This window comes from Salvelinus fontinalis, chromosome 21 (assembly GCF_029448725.1).
Source record: "Salvelinus fontinalis isolate EN_2023a chromosome 21, ASM2944872v1, whole genome shotgun sequence".
Lineage (NCBI taxonomy): Eukaryota > Metazoa > Chordata > Actinopteri > Salmoniformes > Salmonidae > Salvelinus > Salvelinus fontinalis.
The window spans coordinates 9,043,285-9,064,933 of NC_074685.1; the positions used below are offsets into that span (position 1 = coordinate 9,043,285).

At 41.0% G+C, this 21,649-nt stretch overlaps 3 protein-coding genes across 5 annotated transcripts; 2 read left to right on the forward strand and 1 right to left on the reverse strand.

The window, feature by feature from the left end:
* Nucleotides 1-1,254: 1,254 nt before the first annotated feature.
* LOC129819153 (pentatricopeptide repeat-containing protein 2, mitochondrial-like) lies at nucleotides 1,255-3,978 on the forward strand. Its single transcript, XM_055875715.1, has 9 exons — nucleotides 1,255-1,260; nucleotides 1,435-1,568; nucleotides 1,830-1,947; nucleotides 2,146-2,224; nucleotides 2,331-2,422; nucleotides 2,505-2,618; nucleotides 2,726-2,800; nucleotides 2,898-3,011; nucleotides 3,139-3,978. Exons 1-9 carry the CDS (start codon nucleotides 1,255-1,257, stop codon nucleotides 3,361-3,363), a joined length of 957 nt encoding a protein of 318 aa, XP_055731690.1. The 3' UTR covers nucleotides 3,364-3,978.
* A 1,852-nt stretch (nucleotides 3,979-5,830) lies between these two features.
* On the forward strand, nucleotides 5,831-16,561 carry LOC129818128 (calcium channel flower homolog). Of its 2 annotated transcripts, none has more exons than XM_055873732.1 (5): nucleotides 5,831-6,904; nucleotides 11,423-11,495; nucleotides 11,592-11,717; nucleotides 11,870-11,977; nucleotides 12,104-12,458. In XM_055873732.1, the coding sequence occupies exons 1-5, from the start codon at nucleotides 6,799-6,801 to the stop codon at nucleotides 12,144-12,146; spliced, it is 456 nt and encodes a 151-aa protein (XP_055729707.1). In that variant the 5' UTR covers nucleotides 5,831-6,798; the 3' UTR covers nucleotides 12,147-12,458. The 2 variants fall into 2 exon arrangements, with proteins under 2 accessions (XP_055729707.1, XP_055729706.1); XM_055873731.1 differs by having other exon boundaries at nucleotides 5,836-6,904; nucleotides 12,365-16,561.
* Nucleotides 15,877-20,314, reverse strand: LOC129818127 (RNA exonuclease 4-like). Of its 2 annotated transcripts, XM_055873729.1 has the most exons (9): nucleotides 20,028-20,314; nucleotides 19,465-19,713; nucleotides 18,922-19,328; nucleotides 18,379-18,531; nucleotides 17,183-17,376; nucleotides 16,916-17,004; nucleotides 16,744-16,818; nucleotides 16,567-16,641; nucleotides 15,877-16,470 (listed from the first exon to the last, which is right to left on the reverse strand). In XM_055873729.1, the coding sequence occupies exons 2-9, from the start codon at nucleotides 19,675-19,677 to the stop codon at nucleotides 16,327-16,329; spliced, it is 1,350 nt and encodes a 449-aa protein (XP_055729704.1). In that variant the 5' UTR covers nucleotides 19,678-19,713; nucleotides 20,028-20,314; the 3' UTR covers nucleotides 15,877-16,326. The 2 variants fall into 2 exon arrangements, with proteins under 2 accessions (XP_055729704.1, XP_055729703.1); XM_055873728.1 differs by having other exon boundaries at nucleotides 19,465-20,314.
* Nucleotides 20,315-21,649: the final 1,335 nt, after the last annotated feature.

The following is a 21,649-nucleotide window of genomic DNA, read 5'->3' on the forward strand; positions in this document are numbered from 1 at the left end:
CGCGCTCCAGCGACTCCTGTGGCGGGCTGGGCGCAGTGCGCGCTAACCAAGGGGGGCCAGGTGCACAGTGTTTCCTCCGACACATTGGTGCGGCTGGCTTCCGGGTTGGAGGCGCGCTGTGTTAAAGAAGCAGTGCGGCTTGGTTGGGTTGTGCTTCGGAGGACGCATAGCTTTCGACCTTCGTCTCTCCCGAGCCCGTACGGGAGTTGTAGCGATGAGACAAGATAGTAACTACTAGCGATTGGATACCACGAAAATTGGGGTAAAAAAAAAAAAAATGATCAACTTGGATTAGCTAACACAACGTGCCATTGGAACACAGGAGTGATGGTTGCTGATCATGGGCCTCTGTACACCTATGTAGATATTAAATAAAAAATCTGCCGTTTCCAGCTACAATAGTCATTTACAACATTAACAATGTCTATAATCTATTTCTGATCAATTTGATGTTATTTTAATGGACCAAAAATGAGCTTTTCTTTCAAAAACAAGGACATTTCTAAGTGACCCTAAACTTTTGAATGGTTGTATGTATGTATGTATGTGTATGTATGTGTGTGTGGGTATATATATATATATATATCTATAGATAGACAGATATATTTCTATATATATCTGTCTATATATGTATATATATATTTCTATATATATAGAAATATTTGCAAATATATTAATGAAGCATAGTGGTGGCAGCATCATGCGGTGGGGATGTTTTTCAGCGCAGGTACTGGGAGACTAGTCAGGATCGAGGGAAAGAAGAATGGAGCAAAGTACAGAGAGATCCTTGATGAAAACCTGCTCCAGGGCGCTCAGGACCTCAGACTGGGGCGAAGGTTCACCTTTCAACAGGACAATGACCCTAAGAACACAGCCAAGACAACGCAAGAGTGGCTTTGGAACAAGTCTCTGAATGTCCTTGAGTGGCCCTGCCAGAGCCTGGACTTGAAAGCGATCGAACATCTCTGGAGAGACCTGAAAATATCTGTGCAGCGACGTTCCCCATCCAACCTGACAGATCGTGAGAGGATATGCAGAGAAGAAGGGGAGAAACTCCCCAAATACAGGTGTGCCAAGCTTGTAGCGCCATAACCAAGAAGACTTGAGGCTATAATCGCTGTCAACAAAGTACTGATTAAAGGGTCTGAATAGTTCTGTGAATGTGATATTTCAGTTTTTGTTTTTTAATAAGTTTGAAAGAATTTCTAAAAACCTGTTTTTGCTTAGTCATTATGGGGTATTGGGTGTAAATTTATGAGGGTGAAAAAAACATTTAATCATTTTTAATAAGGCTGTAACAAAATGTGGAAAAAGTCCAGAGGCTGGAATACTTTCTGAATGCACTGTATATGTATATGTATGTGTGTATATATGCATGTCCTTACTGCTTGGGTCTAACTACTGTACCTCAACTACTTATTTTGAAGTTGACAGACCATTTTCTATTCTGCAGGTCATTATTTGGAGGTATTCAATCGGAAGCTAAAGAAGAACGAGATAATATTGAAGGATGAGCTGAAACTGCTTCTACACCTATGCCAATCTACAGCCAGAGGTGCCATCTACAGGTATGGGTCACACAATCAAATACTAGTTTCTCACTAATGCATTGTGGCCACTGGCCAGATGAGTATCCTGACAATTAGCTGTCAAAACAGACCTGAAGATCAAGTCTACTCATCAGCTGTGTTACGGACAGATAAAGCATTAGTCTGCAATAATGTAATGCAATCTTGAAGTTTGACTTATGTTGGCATTCTTACTTAGTTATGGTTCTGTATTATTTACGTGTATGTTTGTGTGTTCTGCATGTTCGTTCCACTGTCCAGGTACCACGAAGATAACAGTAATGTAGCATTTGGAGAGTTTAAGTTTGGTCCCCTGTTCATGAAGCTGTGCTATGAGCTGGGGCTGGAGGAAATGGCTGCTGCTACTCTGACAGACAAGGTAACAATATTTATATGCAGCACTTGGACTACAACAATCAGGGAACAGTCATAATCAACATCTGGACTAAGTGCTGTCATGAACTAAGTGCTGTCATAGTAACTCTAGTCCTCTTGACTAGGGCATTGATTGACGTTTACACATACTGTAGTTTGTGAAGTTGTAAATATACTATTATTTATCTATATTCTCTAACAGGACATGAGAGGATTCTTTTCGGACTCAACCTCCTTCAATATTGCCATAGACATGTTGTTTATGAAAGGATTATATGAGAGTAGGTGGCATCCTTTTACTATTAGAAGGCAGACACATTAAACTATAAAGGTACAATTTTTAGATGACTGATCTTTGTCATCACTAAACAATGTCTATAATACTAGGTTCTCTGGATGTACTAAGAGACATGAAGAACCAAGGTGTGCCATTCAACAAGGACACATTCACACTAGCAACTGGTACCTGCTATAAACTGGTGAGGATTTGTCCACCTTGCAGACATTGTATTGGTCCACCCTATAGACAGTCGATTTAATGCCCTATTTCATGTTTACCAGAATACCCCGGAGTCCTATAGAATCTGTACTGCCCTGATAGAGGAGGAACAGACCAAAGGACACATTATGCCCAGACATGCCTACTGCTTCACTGTGGCTCTACCACTTAGACAGGTTGGTAATCTATTTTTTTTCTCTCTTGCTCTCTCACTTTCACTCTCACTCTCACTCACTCTCTCACTCATACAAATGTGTTTAAATATATTTTATTCTCCTTCCAGAATGATGTTGAAAAAGCACAATCCATGTTCTGTCAGATTATGAGCACTGACAGCAGAATATGTCAATATCTCAAAGTGAGTTCTAATATTCACTGTCTTTACAATAACTTTGTAACTGTGTTAAGCTGTCAGTCAGGGAGCAGGCTATTTGATGATATTTCTGGTGTTCCAGGTGCTGATACTGGCTATGGCAGGAGCTGTGAAAGAATCACTCTCTGTCTTGACCTTAGCTTTGGGATCCAGCAGCCCTGCATTTATAAAGAAGCCTGAATTCGCACAGGAAGTGGTAAGTAAAAAAAACTCCAAATGGATGTTTAATGTCTGATGCATAACCTATGTGTAATTATCTCTGAGTCATCCAGTCACAAATATAATTCATCAATACATCTATGTGTGTGTGGTCTCTTTCTCAAGTGGACCTGGTGCGTCTTCGGAGCGAGGACAGTCCTCTGATGGCGAGAGTGGAGCAGGCAGTGTCCCACCTCCAGCAGGTAGGTCAGGTGAATCAACGAAACGTGGACGAGATGTTGTGTCATACCCCCATGGGGAAGAAGAGGATGCCCATGGGGATAATGGACGAGAGACGGATCAGCCGGAGGACTCTGAGGCCTCTGCAGTCCACTCTGTTGTCAGAGTGAATGGGACTAGGTGTATCTCTCAGCGTGTTTGAGGGGATCAAGGTGAGGCGCAGAATTGTGAATCTTGATCAGGTACTGAGTAGGTTTTTGGGAGGGAATTTGCAGATCAGTGATTCTGCGCAGTCCAAGTGCAATGTAGTCGATTTTAAACAAACATTGTTTCATTCTAAACTCTACCTTAATTGTACCAGTCCCTGTCACAGCCATGGGGTCTTCTCTCACACCACCCAAGCAAGGCTGAACAGAGATGCGCTCTCTCCCTACACCCAGACCTGGACTTTATAGCGACCTATAGTGTACCAGTCAGTGCAATGTACCTCTCCTCTCAGCCAGAGACCCTTTTGTATTCCTCCTTTTTGATCATATTCTTCACCTGTTCACATGCAATGGTACAGGTATACTAGTTGGTTCTATGTCTGGGGAGCCCCTTCAGAGCATTTCAGACTTTTAACTGCTGACTGTGAAAAGGTTAGTTGAATCCAAGGGACACCAATGTGTGCAAAAGAAGAATGTAATAGTGTATGTGAGACAGATATGTATAAACATGTCATTATTTGTGATTTATAGGGTAATACATATTGAATGAAATAAAAGCTGCTGTTGTAGAACTCTTTATTTTATTGTTGAATAAAGAGTCCTTCTTTACATAAGTCAAATCAAAATGTATGTGTGTCACATGCACCGAATACAACAGGTGCAGACCTTACAGTGAAATGCTTACTTACAGGCCCTTAACCAACAATGTACAACAAAGTCGTGGCCAAAAGTTTTGAGCATGACACAAATATTAATTTTCACAAAGTCTGCTGCCTTGGTTTGTATGATGGCAATTTGCATATACTCCAGAATGTTATGAAGAGTGATCAGATGAATTGCAATTAACTGCAAAGTCTCTCTTTGCCATGCAAATGAACTGAATCCCCCAAAAAACACTTCCACTGCATTTCAGCCCTGCCACAAAAGGACCATCTGATATCATGTCAGTGAGTGTTGACGAGGACAAGGCCGGAGATAACTCTGTCATGCTGATTGAGTTCGAATAACAGACTGGAAGTTTAAAAGGAGGGTGGTGCTTGGAATCATTGTTCTTCCTCTGTCAACCACGGTTACCTGCAAGGAAACACGTGCCGTCATTATTGCTTTGCACAAAAAGGGCTTCACAGCCAAGGCTATTGCTGCCAGTAAGATTGCACCTAAATCAACCATTTATCGGATCATCAAGAACTTCAAGGACAGCGGATCAATTGTTGTGAAGAAGGCTTCAGGGCGCCCAAGAAAGTCCAGCAAGCGCCAGGACCATCTCCTAAAGTTGATTCAGCTGCGGGATCGGGGCACCACCAGTACAGAGCTTGCTCAGGAATGGCAGCAGGCAGGTGTGAGTGCATCTGCACGCACAGTGAGGCGAAGACTTTTGGAGGATGGCCTGGTGTCAAGAAGGGCAGCAAAGAAGCCACTTCTCTCCAGGAAAAACATCAGGGACAGACTGATATTCTGCAAAAGGTACAGGGATTGGACTGCTGAGGACTGGGGTAACGTCATTTTCTCTGATGAATCCCCTTTCCGATTGTTTGGGGCATCCGGAAAAAAGCTTGTCCAGAGAAGACAAGGTGAGCGCTACCATCAGTCCTGTGTCATGCCAACAGTAAAGCATCCTGAGACCATTCATGTGTGGGGTTGCTTCTCAGCCAACGGACTGGGCTCACTCACAATTTTGCCTAAGAACACAGCCATGAATAAAGAATGGTACCAACACGTCCTCCGAGAGCAACTTCTCCCAACCATCCAGGAACAGTTTGGTGACGAACAATGCCTATTCCAGCATGATGGAGCACCTTGCCATAAGGCAACAGTGATAACTAAGTGGCTCGGGGAACAAAACATCGATATTTTGTGTCCATGGCCAGGAAACTCCCCAGACCTTAATCTCATTGAGAATTTGTGGTCAATCCTCAAGAGGCGGGTGGACAAAACAAAACCCACAAATTCTGACAAACTCCAAGCATTGATTATGCAAGAATGGGCTGCCATCAGTCAGGATGTGGCCCAGAAGTTAATTGACTGCATTCCAGGGCGGATTGCAGAGGTCTTGAAAAAGAAGGGTCAACACTGCAAATATTGACTCTTTGCATCAACTTCATGTAATTGTCAATAAAAGCCTTTGACACTTATGAAATGCTTGTAATTGTACTTCAGTATTCCATAGTAACATCTGACAAAAATATCTAAAGACACTGAAGCAGCAAACGTTTTGAAAATTAATATTTGTGTCATTCTCAAAACTGTAGTTTTAAGAAAAATACGTGGTAAAGTATTTACTAAAATAAACTAAAGTTAAAAAAAAATAAAGAAGAAAATAGAAAACGAACAAATAATCAAAGAGCAACAATAAAATAACAGTAACGAGGCTACAGTAGCGGGGGCACAGGTATTAGCATACCCATGGCGGGAATGTCCAGCATGCCATTTTCTGATTGGGGGGCACCAACACAGAGGAAAATAACCCACAAATGAGAATCAAACGTTTGGACACAACTACTCGTTTTTCTTTATTTTTACTCCTTTCTCAATGCAAATAGTCCGGGTAGCCATTTGATTAGCTGTTCAGGAGTGTTATGGTTTGGGGGTAGAAGCTGTTAAGAAACCTTTTTGGACCTAGACTTGGCGCTCCGATACCGATTGCTGTGCGGTAGCAGAGAGAACAGTCTATGACCAGGGTGGCTGGAGTCTTTGGCAAAAGTAGGAGCTTCATATGTCTCAGGCAAATCATAATTAAATACATAAATGCTCATAATTAATTAGGGATAACAAAAAAAAACATTACAGGATTTTGTTGTGTCGCTGCGCTGTGCAATATCTACCGAACTGTTTGGATTGGAACACACCCACAAGTAAACAAACAGTGACGTACACTATTTTAGTCCCACCCACAATGCAACGCGGACGAACCTGGGGGATCCTCCGAGAAGACGGTGAAAAGATAACAAATAGGGGCAAATTAAGACAAAGCAGGTCGTTAAAACGATAATTTGTGAATGGTGTAATTGAATAGTGGTAGCTCTAGCTGCCTAATTTGAAAAAATTGTTTAGTAAGTTCCAACTTTGTTAGTGGAGGTTAGCGGTGTGACAGAAGCCAGACTTTGCTTTGGCGACAGGGACAGCAGAGTTAACTAGCTTCATAGCTAATGTTAGCTGTCAGCTATCTTGACAACAAAACAATGCTCCGTTGATAACCGTAGTTTGTTATTTAGCTAGCCAAAGTATAGACCGGATCAAAGCTATCATTAAAACACAAATCTCTGTGATTTCTTCAACTATCAACAAGACCATTGACGTTGGCTAACTAACTCTAGTTTTCGTTGTCCAAGTGAGCAACAGCTGGTAGTGGCTATTGTTAAATTGACTGAGACGAGTCGCTGAACCATTTACTGGGTCAAAATGAACATCGACGAGGCGGCAGCTCCGAAACCTGTCACCGACGATGATGGTATGACATGGTGGTACCGATGGCTCTGTAAAATCGTTGGGGTTCTGGGCGGAGTATGTAAGTAAAAACTAACTAAGCGTTTTCATAACTACTGTGATTGACAGTCCAATTTGAATGTCTAATACACACAGGGAGGTGATTTCCTACAGTCAAAGTCACACAATAAGAGCTGTGACGCTAATATTTGTGTTAACTCTTTGGAATGGTAATCTGTGGCTTTCACTGAGTACTGGGTTGATATCCCGTTTCATCGGTTCACACTCCATAGTTAAGGCTGTACAATTATTTTGTCTAATACAGCCACAGTGGAATCACCCAACTCAGCAAAACCCACAGATCACAACTATGTAGAGTTTACTTATTAATTATTGTATTTATTTTTAAGTTATGTATCAATATTCCAACCTGTTTAGCATTATCTAGTCCAAATATGGCATTATTCCACTTTTTTGGGGGATCCGTTTCAATGGGGGACCTTTGTCTGGGATTTGGATACCTGTGTGAAGGTAGCTACAATATTGGAATTTGCTGGTCGCCTTCAAAATAAGAGTCCCCCGTTGTAACTGAGCCAACAGATCCAAATAGTGGAATAATGCCATATGTGGACTAGATAATGCTAAACAAGGTTGGAACGTTGTTACATAACTATTTATTTTCTTAAATCATCAATTAATTAAACTCTACATAGTTGTGATCTGTGGGTGTTGCTGAGTAGGGTGATACCCCATTTCATGGGTGCACACTCCATAGGTAAGGCTATATGTACAGTGCATATGTATGCCCCCAATGCAATTATGCAGTCTAGTGCATCCACCGTGGGATTATTTTACTGTTTATTGTCTAATTATTGTATATATTATGTAACTACATTCCAACCTTATTTTGCATTATCTAGATGGAATTATTCCACTATTTATGTCTGTTAGGATCAATTTCAATGGGGAACTTTTTGTTTAGAAGGTGAACTGCAAATTCCACTATTATGGCGAATCCTTATGGTCTCTACCTTAACACAGGTCAGTGGTTTCCCCTGCTGACTTTAGGCTGATGGTATACACAGCCTGAATGTTGAATACAATTACATTTGAACTCACACTACCGGTTGTCTGTGGTGTTGGTCCTTCAGATGGTTGAAACTTGAGACAAAATATCCAAATTTATTGGTCTGTATTTATCTATTTAGATCCAATATTTTCCAGACAATTCTGCTAATTTAATATATGGCAGACAGACAAGTTCTCTAGCTTCTTCCACTTGCCTCCTCAATTTTTGCGGCGATGTTGCAATCATTAAAAAATTAAATAAATGTTTACATTTCTATCACCTGACACAGGCACAAAACCATGTAAATACTAGCTGACTTCAATTAACATGCGATGCATGCATACTCTCTCATGACTGAAGGCACGTGTACATGACGGAAGTGCATGTAATGACAGTGTGAGGCTATACTCTCTTTAGGAAGCTCTGCTGATCTGCTGTCTTTGAAATATTACAGTGTTTAGTCAAGGCCTTCAGTGTTCTTACTGAGCGCCTCTGTCTGCCCAGACAAAGCACTGCCACATCACTCTACCCCAGCATCTCTCTGTACAACAATAACCCATTAGTCACATGTTCACATGGTTCCTTACAGGAACCAAGAGGCTGGAAGTTGGCACTGTCTGTCTGCTCTCCTGGCTGTCACATATCTCCTTGGGTCATAGGCTTTCTGCTTGCCTGGCTGGCACAATAAGTCATAATCTTATGTTCAGTGATGGCTTCTATTTTATAATGTTAACTAGAGTAGAGTACTCAGTGCGAGACAGACAGAGGTGCTGTTTCTGCCTGCGTTGCAGTTCCCCAGCAGTAGGCCAATCGCATCCCTGCCCTCCCTTTCCACCTATCGCTTCCCTGCCTTGCTGTAGCTATGATACCGGAGTAGTGGTCGCTGTATCACATTCACATGCTGGACCGCTGCATTTTAAATTGGCTCTGTATACTTCAGCATGCTGTTGAATCCGAGCTCAGGATAGGATATGTCCTAAAGTGCCTTCAGAAAGTATTGACACCCCTTTACTTTTTACACATTTTGTTACAGCCTGAATTTAAAATGTATTAAATTGAGAGTTTGTGTCACTGGCCTACACACAATAACCCATAATGTCAAAGTGGAATTAGTTTCACAAATTAATAAAAAATGAAAAGCTGAAATGTCTTGAGTCAATAAGAATGAACCCTTTGCTATGGTCAAGCCTGGGTAAGTTCAGGAGTAAAATGTTGCTTAACAAGTCACATAAGTTGCATGGACTCACTCTGTGTGCAATAATAGTGTTTCTCATCTCCGTACCCCACACATACAATTATCTGTAAGGACCCTCCGTCGAGCAGTACATTTCAAATGCAGATTCAACCACTAAGACCAGGGAGGTTTTCCAATACCTCGCAACGAAGGGCACCTATTGGTTGATGGGTAAAAATAAAGAAATCAGACATTGAATATCCCTTTGAGCATGGAAAGGGTATTAATTACTCTTTGGATGGTGTATAAACACATCCAGTCACTACAAAGATACAGGCGTCCTTCCTAACTCAGTTGTCGGAGAGGAAATAAACCGCACAGGAATTTCACCATGAGTCCAATAGTGACTTTAAAGCAGTTACGTTTAATGGCTGTGATAGAATAAAAGTGAAGATGGATCAACAACAGTGTAGTTACTTCACAATACTAACCTAATTGACAGAGTGAAAAAAGCCTGTATAGAATAAAGAGATTCTAAAACACACATCTTGTTTGCAACAAGGCACTGAATTAATACAACAACAAAAATGAAACTTTTAGTCCTGAATATAAAAAAAGTGTTATGTTTGATGCAAATCCAATACACCACATTGGTGAGTATCATTCTCCATATTTTCAAGCATACTGCATAGTGGTGGATGTTGTTATGGGTATGCGGCTAATCATTAAGGACTCTGGAGTTTTTCAAGATAAAAAAGAAATGGAGTGGAGCTAAGCACGGGCAAGATCCTAGAGGAAAACCTGGTTGTCTGCTTTCCACCAGACACTGGGAGATTTAATTAATCTTTCAGCAGGACAATAACCTAAAACACAAGGCCAAATATACACTGGAGTTGCTTACCAAGAAGAGAGGGAATGTTCCTGAGTTGGCTAGTTACAGTTTTAACTTAAATCTCCTGCAGAAATATATGGCAAGACCTGAAAATGGTTGTCTAGCAATGATCAACAACCAATTTGACAGCTTGAAGAACCCTAAAAAACAATAATGTGCAATTATTTGCACAATCCAGGTGTGGAAAGCCCTTAGAGACTTACCCAGAAAGACTCACAGCTGTAATCACTGCCAAATATGCTTCTACGAAGTATGAATTCAGGGGTGTGAATAAGTATGTCAATGAAATATGTCTATTTAATTTTCAATAAATGTGCAATAATGTCTAAAAACATGTTTTCACTTTGTCATTGTGGGGTATTGTGTGTAGATGGGTAAGGAAAATAATCTTAAGTAATCCATTTTGAATTCAGGCTGTAACACAACAAAATATGGACTAAGTCAAGTGGTATGAATACTTTCTGAAGGCACTGTATATGATTCCTCTGACTTTAGCTACTGCAGAGTAGACTGCATATGTGTGTCTCTGAGACTAGCAGTGCTTGTGTGTGGGCGTCTCTGTGGGTGTATGGCATGAGTGTGCTAGCTAGCCGAATGGTCTCATCTGATCCTGTGGGAGTTTGTTGCCAGTGGCAGCCATTTAATTTAATCACACTCGTATGGGTTCTCCAATCTGTCATTACTAGCATAATGGTTAGCGTGATGTTTCTCTCTAGATAGAAATCCTGATCTGTGTTTTCAAGCTTTAATGGTTTCAAACCAATACAACTCTAGCCCCACTAGTTAATAATTTAGCCAAAATCAAAGTTGGGTACAAAAGACTAGATAAGCTTTCTGAGCTTTGAAACACTATGTTTGAGACACGCTGTGTGAATTCATTTATTCATTCAAGTCTGTATATATGTGTGTGTGTGTGTCTACTAAAGAGTGCAATGGATGTCATGTGTGTAATTATCCCATCTTTTCATTGTCTGGGTCCCTTCCCATGCTCACAGTGTGGCCACTGGACTGGTAGCAGCACCCAGCAGAGCCAACCAGGCAATGTATATCAGGGGCCTAGCAGGATCTTAGCATGGGGCCTGTAAACTCAGATTAATACTCATCTGCCTCCTATTTGGCTCGTATTCTATGGCTCTCTGCTAGAGGAGAAGAGATGATCCTCTGGTGCTCCTGCTATCAAAACCACTCATGTTTGTTTAAACGGAAATTCAGGCCCTTGTGGTTTCCAGTTAGGATATATTTGATTTAAGTGTGGATGAATAACGTCCCCAGTCAGGGTAATAGCACTGTTTGTCATATTTCTAAATTGGAACAAAGCCTCCTTTATTCTGGTAAGTTGGTATTCATGGTAACCCTATATGCCTGAAGCGTCCACATGCATATTTATACCTGTTTGTACTTGATCTGGTTGCATTATCAGAACTGTAACATTGCATGTAATATAATATTTTCTCTCCCACTGAAGCATGTGCCATCTCAGGAGTGTGGATGTGTGTCACTGTCAACCCTTTAAACATCGCTGCTGGAGTATGGATGGTGTAAGTTTGTCTTGCAAAATATGATCCTTAGCCAAGGCTTTAGTTTTGCATACACGCCTACATATATAAGAGCTAATGTCCTCCTTCTTTTTCAAGGTTGAATGCCTTTGTGCTGTTCCTGTGTGAAGTCCCATTCTGCTGCCAGTTCATTGAGTTTGCAAACGCAGTGGCAGCTAGAGCTGACAAATTCAAGCCATGGCAGAAAGCCTTCTTCTACTGCGGGTAAGAACTGGACTGAGACCTGCTGTCTTCACATGACTCAGCTGTCCATTGTCTAGGCCTGCAATTTAAATGACCTTTTAACCAGTTGAAAAACACACTTCAAGTTTTCTGTAATCAACCACTCAATCAATCCCTGTTTCTTGTATTTCCAGGATGGCACTGTTTCCCATATTCCTGAGCTTCTCCATCACCACGTTGTTTGGGAATGCCATTGCCTTCGCTACGGGAGTTCTCTATGGTCTCGCCTCCCTGGGCAAAAAGTATGACTTTCCTATTTATACTTTTGTGATAAGATTTCGATTTGAATATATGTGTGTAGGCCTTCATAGTGTACTTGAGATTGACTTCCTTCTCGCCCCTCTTTCTCACACTTTTTACCCTTTCAGTTCAAATAAACATGAATTTTTAATCAACATTTTAGATGTTTAGGTGTTATTAATCAGTAATAAAATGCATTACATTTAAAATAATGTAACATCTTGTAACAGGAGATAACAGCTTCATTCCATACTCTCATTATAACTTTGAGTGGCAAAAAGTAACCCTGTAAATTCTCTCATTCAACGTTATCTAACATCTCCCCTTTCCTCTGTGGTGTCATGCTTTTGCCCTGGTTTCTCTCTCTTCCACCACTCTGTTTCTTTCAGGGGCGATGCGGTGAGTTATGCCAGGCTGAATCACCAGAAACTGGGGGATGAGGAGAAGCTGACCGGGACGACTGACGGGTCAATATAGTGACATGGCTCATCCCTCCGGTCTCACAGAGGAGGAACACTATCCTTAACCAAGGGACAAAGATGTCAACCCCTCTCCCTCACCATCCCATCTCTTTTACCCCACCTCTCCCTCTCTGTTACTGGGTTTATTTATGTATCTAAACTGCTGCATCTTTGTCTTATTTGATGAAATGTGTCCGAATAGATAACTATAGATTTTATGTAATTTGGGCCTTTTATAGTGTGAATTTAGTTTTCCATGCCATTTTAGTTCATGTAAAGGTTTAGCGGTTGTTTTAATACGTTTTGGGGGTTATTTATTCATTTTTTTGTGCTGTTTTGTTGTCCTGGTTACTGGGGAATCCATTTTTGGCAAGTAGGAAAAGGAATGTACCATTTTAGCTAAGCCGCCTTTCAGGAAACCTGGGCGATAGTGAAAGTGGAATTGTAGTTTTTGTTAAGGAATTTCCCAAGTCATCTTACTCTGCTTGTGACACCGGCAATTGGAAATTCGGCCATTGGGACAGTAATCCCAAATGTATATCCATCCAGTGTACCCAAAGATGGGAGTCCTCTTTTATATTGGTTACTTGAGATATGAACAAGTTTCCAACTGAACAGTTTGAACAAACATTGAGAACATTGCATGTTTACAGAGGACATAGAACTATGATGTCACCGTGAATCCTAACAACAGTTTTCAGTACACAAATAAGATTAACTATCTTATCAGCTTTTGGGGCATTCTACAAATTTGCTTGTAATCAAACAGTCACAGGTTGCTACAGGTTGTGTATATCATGAGAAGAAAAACAGATTAAGGGCTCAATTCAATACATCTCTTGGAAGTCCAGCGCTGTAGTGCAATTGAAGTTCAAAGGTAAAGAACTTTCGTGGAGACTCCACTTTCGTGGAGACTGTATTCACGGTAAACGATGCACATGTTGGCTCAATCGGAAATTACTTTAACATTTAAATTACGCTATAGCGCTGAACTTCTGCGATACAAATTGAATTGGGCCCTAAAGAAAGGCTATGGTGCTTTAGAACCTATCTATTGTTGGTGTTCTCTTCTGGAACCTGAATTGATCTTGAACCCGGTTGATCTATGCCACTTCAGAATGTTTGTTTTCGACTCTATATCCTAGTGCGATCTAGCCTTCTGACCCATGGAAGCAGCAAGTTAAAGGATTAAGGACTGTGATGAGATAATGTCTTCATTCAGGGACTAATAGTGTGTAACACAGCACACAAAGCAAATATTAGCCTTTTTCGTTAATCAGATAGGAGATACAATCTTCTGTCCAACCTCTGATCGCAGGTGAAATGTTTTTTTGGTTGACTCTTTTGGTGAAAAGTAATGCATTGAGTTAGCTTGTTTGGCCACACCTCTTAAAGTAGTGTATCTCGCACATTATCTCTGGATTGGAAATCATTTCAATCAGGCATATTTTTATTTTTTATATACATCATACAGGGTAACTAGCAAGAACACTATTGTAGGTCAGTTTAACCAATGCATAGGTACTATCCACATACATGTACAAATGAACCAGCGTTTGTTAAAAGGAATCAAACACTACAGGCACACAAGCAATATTCTATCACTTAGGAATATATGCAACATAGTTGTGTTAGCAGCTATCTAATGTTGCTTCACAGTTAACTATTTTTCCCTGACAGAAAGCAACTGGGTATTTCATGAATGTTTCATCCATTGACCCAAAGGTCTATATTGCCCATGGATCATTCTCATAAAATTGTCCAAAACATTCTCAAGTCTTGATTCACTGATATTAGGATCTGTACGCACTAACCACAGCAGGTAGCCTAGTGGTTAGAGCATTGGGCCAGTAACCGAAAGGTTGCTAGATTGAATCCCCGAGCTGACAAGGTAAAAATCTGCCCCTTCTGCCCCTAAACAAGGTAGTTAACCTACTTAGGCCGTCATTGTAAATAAGAATTTGTTCTTAACTGACTTGCCTAGTTATATAAAGGTTCAAAATATATATTTCAATTGTTTTTTATCAGATGTTAGGCATTTTACCAACATTTTCATTACTGTAACAGACAAAAGAAAAGTTATAAACAAATCAATATATATTTTTTACATTGCTCCCCTAATGAAAAGGCCTGAGTTAAACATAACACTGAAAATAAACATTTCTAATTAAATAAAATGTGACTTTTTCCCAATTTGAGCTCTTAAGCCATTTTGGTAATGAGAAGGCCAAATGGGGTAAAGGGAGTGTTTTAAAATAAAACTCATTCTGAGGGCATATAAGCGAATAAATTAACTTGTGCTTATCTACTCTAGATGATGCATAATGGGCGAATAAAACTTTAAAACCTGATTGGAGTTTTTACAGGAACTAGAAAGTGTTTTGATACATGTCCACAGACACTATGTAATAAATATAGTTTAATGTAAACTTCCAAGTGTTTTATTCAAATAAGTTAAGCTTTCCCCATTTTTTTTTTTAAAATGACCTGAGAATTTAATACGGGTGCATTTCGGCAATGAGAATTTGGGGTGAAAATGTAAAATGGGTTTAAAATAAGACACCTTCCCAAAAAGTAGACATCTCGGTCCTCAGCATGATAGTCGATTTTGGCAGGTTCATCATGGTTTTGTAACTCAATTTGCTAGACATTTTAAAACTGATTTCATGAGGGACATTAATCCTTACCTTATGATCTCCTGGCACATACAAGTCCTTAATGGTTACACTATAGCGTTATGGAACAATGATCTAAAATAAATGTTATTTAACTAAGCAAGTCAGTTATGAACAAATTCGTATTTACAATGACGGCTGAATGATACAGCCTGGATTTGAACCAGGGACTGTAGTGACGCCTCTTGCACTGAGATGCAGTGCCTTAGACCGCTGCACCACTCTGGAACCTCAAACAGCTTGCCCCATGCAGTAGGAATGATTGTTTTGCAGCCCTGACCTCTAGTTTTCTGTAAGGGGTTTCTGTGTATTCTTCTGTTTAGTTATGTTGAATCTAAGTGAATTTAGTTTGTCTTTGTTGCTTTTTTTATGAGCATACTAACTTGGTTGCTAGTTATATGGGGGTGCATTTGTTAACTCTCTGGAGTGCCAGAGAGCGCTTTGGGCGTTCGTAAATTCAGAGCGTTTTGCTCTGGCCGAGGAGTAGGGTTGATCCGATCGTTCTAACCTTAAAGGCAGTCAAGCACTCAAACTATCCGGCTAAAATTTGCTAGCTACTTCCATACAAAAATTAGAGAACACCTCACTCTGACCATTTTACTCACGCCGGTCATGTTCGTAAATTCATCAGTTATTCTGCGCTCTGGCGCAGACAAGAGCGTTCTGAAATCGGAGTAGATGGCCAGAGCAAATTTACGAACGCGCCCATGGTATTCTCTCCATATGACTAAACATTTTTCCATGCAACAAATTACATACTTGTGATTTAAATATCTAACTTTTAATTCATGAAAAACTCTCAAATACAAAAGGCAACGAATGATCCAAACTGCAGATATTCAACATCAAGACATGGATGTTAGATCAGAAAAATAGCACATTTTAAAACATTCAAACCAGAAGAAAACATGATGTAGCAGACAATGAATGAAAGACAGATGCATAGTTAAACTGGCACTAGGCTGTTTTTGATGACCAACTTTCTGAATGATTAGGGTTGAGTGGGATTTGAATAAAGTCCAAATTAATTTGATCAAACCGCTTTGTGTAATCCTTATGGGTCACCAAAAGAGATTCCTCAATTCACTAAGACCTCAAAGTGCGAGTCCACTTCCAAAAGACACACTTGTTAATCCAATCAAGCCTCCTGTCCTGTGCCATCTAGTCAAGGGCGAGTCCTCAGTCCCATTACAGACTGATGCAGTTCAGTCAGGTTCATTTGTGTTTGGGAGGTTTGGGCTTCCTTGGTTCCTTGGTCTTCTTGGTTAACTCTGGGTTGTTATGACTAGCCTTGATCTCTGCCTCCCAATGTTTCTTCGCCACCGTGTACAACCTCATGGTCGCCTGGGCGTCTTGGACCTGCAAAACATTCTCAGACATTGGCTATGGTTCACAGTTGTACTACTGTATATGTGAGCTACAAAATAAAAAAATATTGATAAAAAGGTGACTTACGGATGAATGTTCTCCCTGTTGTACTTTGACACCGAGTATTTCGCTACACAGGAGTTTCAGAGAGGGCCGACCACTCTGAAAATAAAAGAACATTAACATCTTCCTCTTATAGTGTTATTACAACCCCTTCAGTCACGCACATTAATACAAAATATCTGCCCACAAACCAGTCTTTACCTTCACAATTTTCTTGAAAGGTTTATACTTCTGGGTGTCTCTGATTCTCTTTTTTGGGTGATCCAAGAACAAAATCTGAAAGATTTTAGCATGGAAAGTATATGTAAATGTTGACAATGGTGAGTTTTTAGTTAGAATGATAAACAATGTAAGTTACATCATAGTAGTGTACCTTGAGGTCATTGTGAATGGCGTGTCCCACAAGCGTTCTCCCCTGGAGGATCTCAGCCACCTCTTTCTGTACGGTCTTCACATTCTCACCTGCAGAATATAACAGACACAAAAGTCGCATTTGAAAACGACCCGCAGATAACGTCATCCTAAAATAAGACAACTCTTTTGGGCTTTAGTGAGTTTATTTCCGTTTCCAATGCTACCATAAGACCATATTAAAATAGTGGTCAAATTATCACTAAGGAGGTCAGCTCATCCTGCTTACCGTTTTTGATGTCATCTGGCCGGATGCCACTGACAGCTGTCCTGTAGTCCGTCACCTTCTCTGTGGGTTTGACGTATTTGTCGTAAATGCACTTTCCAAACTGGTTGACAAGGGAGACCCGGGCTACGATGCTATCCTCGCCATCTGGCCCCACACCCACCATCTCACAGTCCATAGCCACCGCCTTGGTCAGGCTGACAGGTGCCATGATGAACAGGGAAAGAAAAAGCCTTGGTCACACCTGGTACTTGACTTGGAGCTTGACCCCTCCTCCACCCCCTAGGTTTTTTAGCCCATTGATTTTGTAGTAATGTTCGAGTCACTCAAATATCACATGAAAACAGTGTAGAATTGCAGGAAATAAGCTTTAAACCTGAAAAACCCTCCAACAAGAGGGGTGTTAACAGTTTGTATTATTAACCGTGCTTGTGCCCATAGAAATAGGAGGACGCAGGATGTTCTCCAATGCTGGAAGGGGGGGGCCTGAGTGAAAAAGTTCAGGAACCCCTGCACTAGTTAGCAGTATGAGGTCACATTGAATCAGAGACTTTGGATGGGTTCTCTGTCATGCACTTGGATAGAGACTACAACAGTACGGGTAATTACTCAGACTGTGGACCAGGTGAGGAAACAGTTCAAATGGACAAATGCCAGGAAGGCTGTAGGACCGGACAGAATCAGACCCGGGTGCTCAATGACTGTACTGCGCAGGTGAGCGGGATCCTGCACTTTATCTTCATGCAGTCACTGTCTACCTCTACTGTACCTACACCATGGAAAACACCCTGCATTGTGCCTGTTCCCAAAAACACCAAGGGCAGAGCCTAAACAACTTCAAGCCTGTTCCACTCACTTCCCAGCTGATGAAGGTATTTGAGAGAGTGGTCCTGGCACAACTAAAGCAGCAGGTGCTCCGGGTTTTGACCCCCCCCCCCCCAGTTTTCCTACCAGGCCAAGATAGATGTGGAATATGCACTGCTGTTCATGTAGCACAAAGCTGCTAATAACTCCATTTTGTAAATACTTCAATACTGTGAAGAAAAATTCTTCAGAGATTCAAATTAAGTAAATATGTAAGTTCATTATAATTCAGACATCTGGTTTAAGTTCAGACTGGAGTATTTTTTCATTTTTTAAAAACTCAACACTTGCAACCCATTCAAAAACTACCAGATGAGACTCGCTGCCTAACTTACCCCTCAAATGCCCTGTCCTTGACCAGCGCTTTCTCTGTGGTCTGGGCATGTGTCTTCTGAGTGCCTTGGATCTTCCTCATGATATCGGCTGCCTCTGTTCCCACTGTGGCCTCAATGTCGTCAGGGTCCACATCATCAAACCACATGTCGGATCTAGTGGACATATATGCATTAACCATCACATACATTAACCAACACCGAGGTGCCTGTGGAAATAATATCTGATAATCTGACCGTAGGTTTGGATGCAAGTTTGACAATTGACTACAGAAGTGACTAAACAGACAAACCACACACATGCTTTTTACAACAGTGAGAGGTTCTTGAAGTCAACACCTCAATAGTCACACTTACTTGCCGGTATTCATTTTGGGTGCCCGTACTGTTTATATTTAGGTGCAGAAACTCTGCAATACCTTTGAGCTGATATTCTATAAAGGATGTGCAGAAACTCAAGCAGTAGAACATTGGAGGTGCTGGTACTTAGTTCTGGTAATCTCCTGCCCAAGTCAAGGCAATACTAGTAACACTGGACAGACTTACTCAGTGGGTTTCTTTTCCTCCACTTCTACTTTCTTCTTCTTCAACTGTGCTATGCTGTCTATCTGGACACTGCTCGGTTTCCTCTTCTTGGCTTTGGGCTGTTCTGTCCCCGATGGTCCTGGATCTATCCCATTCACCTGAGTTTTACTAGGAACAGCACTGTCCTGCCATGCTTTCCCACTGTTCACCTGCTTGGGCTTAGTTGCCTTGGCATCATTCACTGTCCTTGATAAGTTCTTAGCAGGCTTCCTATGCGCCACCTCCACCTCCTTCGAAATGTCTTTAGTGGGTTTCTTATGAGTCTCGTCCTTCTTTGAAATGTCTTTAGTGGGTTTCTTAGGGTCTTCCTTCTTTGAGTTCTGCTGAAACGGTTGCTTTTTCACCGGAGGGGGGTTGGATTTGAACACCTGCAAATAGAGAGCTCTAATAACACCACATTTTTGACAGGGATGACAGTGGTACTAATTCATTCAAGTCAGTCATCTATCCAAAATCTGTATCACAACATGACATTTCTGACTTAAGTCATAACCAAGTCCTTACCTCTAGTAACGTTTTCCAGTTGGTTGAAAACTGTTGGGCATCTTTCGGGGGAAGCAACGCCTTGGTTTTACCTTGATCTTTTGAAACGGGCTCTTTCTTCTTGGTGTGTTGAGAAAACGTTTTTAGAGGTTTCTTTTTCGCTTGGCTCTGACTGGATTTTGTCATTTTAGAAGCAGCAGAGTCCGTTTTCTCTGGTTTGACTTTACACATCATGTCTCGAAAATCTTGCTGTCAACCCGGTTCTGATTTCTTGGGTGGGAAGCAGTGTGAGAGTATTGCCAGCCAGGACTCCACTTTATACTCTTAATATCTCATTTAAAAAAGTGAACCTTGCTAAATGACTAGCCTTTGACAGCCCAATATACTTCAAACGTTCTGTAGCTCAGTAAGTTAGCTACTTGCTATAAGTTCGCTAGCTTTGCTAACGTGATCAGAAGCTCAAACATGAACCAATTAACTAACGTTAGTTACATTTGCTAAGTAACAATAACATAACAACTAATCGGTACTCATGGTTAAAACTGGAATATTTCACCTCTATAAAGAGCTAAATAAATACTTACAACGCCGCAACAATCGTTATGCTGTACACAATTAGAGATCCAACGTTACACATTTTTCTACACGCCATGCTGAAATGTGTACTTCGGAAATTTGTCACAATTGTGATGCCCGAAAAGAAACACGTCCACGGTTGCGCTTGGTTCCTAGATAAAGGATTTCATTCCGTTCATCCTGAATTATGTTGCTTAATTTAAACTACTCTACCAATAAAAACTGTAATCAATGATGTTGGCTAAAAATCTATACATAATATCCAGTAAGGTGACAAGCACACAAAAGAGTAACCATAGGAGACAACCAGTGACAAGAGGGGATTGCGTTGAAAGGTCTTGCACTAAAATACTTTAACACAAGGTGGCAGTGTTGTCTAATTGATTAATCACTTTCGTCCTGGTTTCAGAACAATACACCCAAATCACAACATACAAGACAATAAATGTAGGCCTACATTTGAAGTTGCAAACATAATTTTTATACATCAGAAACTTTATCACCTTGATAATGGCCATTATATTGTAATATATGGCACATTTATAAGATTATGATTTGTTATTACTGATTTGTCACTCCACCTCAAGAATTCCATTTGTCAAATCGCTTGGGGCACGCATACTCTCGGTCACGCAAATTAGAAATAAGTGCGCTCAGGCTATCCGCAAGGCCAAAGTTAGTTTCTTTAAGGAGGAGTTCTCTCGCTGGAAAATGGTTAAAGACCTGGAGAATAAACCCTCCTCCACACAGCTGCCCATGTCCCTTAATGTTGATGATGTGGTTGTTACTGACAAGAAGCACATGGCTGATCACTTTAATCACCACTTCATTAAGTCAGGATTCCTATTTGACTGCCATGCCTCCTTGCCCGTCCAACATTTCCTCATCTCCCACCCCTTCTAATGCAACTATCCCCGATGCTCCTCCCCCTTTTCCCCCTGCCTCGCTACAAAGTTTCTCCTTGCAGGCGGTCACTGAGTCCGAGGTGCTAAAGGAGCTCCTTAAACTTATACATCTGGGTCAAATGGTTTAGACCCTTACTTCTTTAAGGTTGCTGCCCCTATCATCGCCAAGCCTATCTCTGACCTTTTTAACCTGTCTCTCCTCTCTGGGGAGGTTCCCATTGTTTGGAAGGCAGCCACGGTGTGTCCTTTATTTAAAGGGGGAGATTACAGGTGATTTCCTATTTTTATGTTGCCCTGTTTATCAAAAGTGGTGGAAAAACTTGTCAATAATCAACTGACTGGCTTTCTTGACATCTATAGTATTCTCTCTGGTATGCAATAGGGTTTCCACTCAGGTTATGGATGTGTCACTGCAACCTTAAAGGTCCTAAATGATGTCACCATTGCCCTCGATTCGAAGCAATGTTGTGCTGCTATTTTTATTGACTTGGCCAAAGATTTTGATACGATAGACCATCCCATTCTTGTTGGCCGGCTAAGGAGTATTGGTGTCTCTGAGGGGTCTTTGGCCTGGTTTGCTAACTACCTCTCTCAAAGAGTGCAGTGTATAAAGTCAGAACATTTGCTGTCTCGGCCACTGCCTGTCACCAAGGGAGTACCCCAAGGCTCGATCCTAGGTCCACGCTCTTCCCAATTTACATCAAACAGCATAGCTAAAGCAGTAG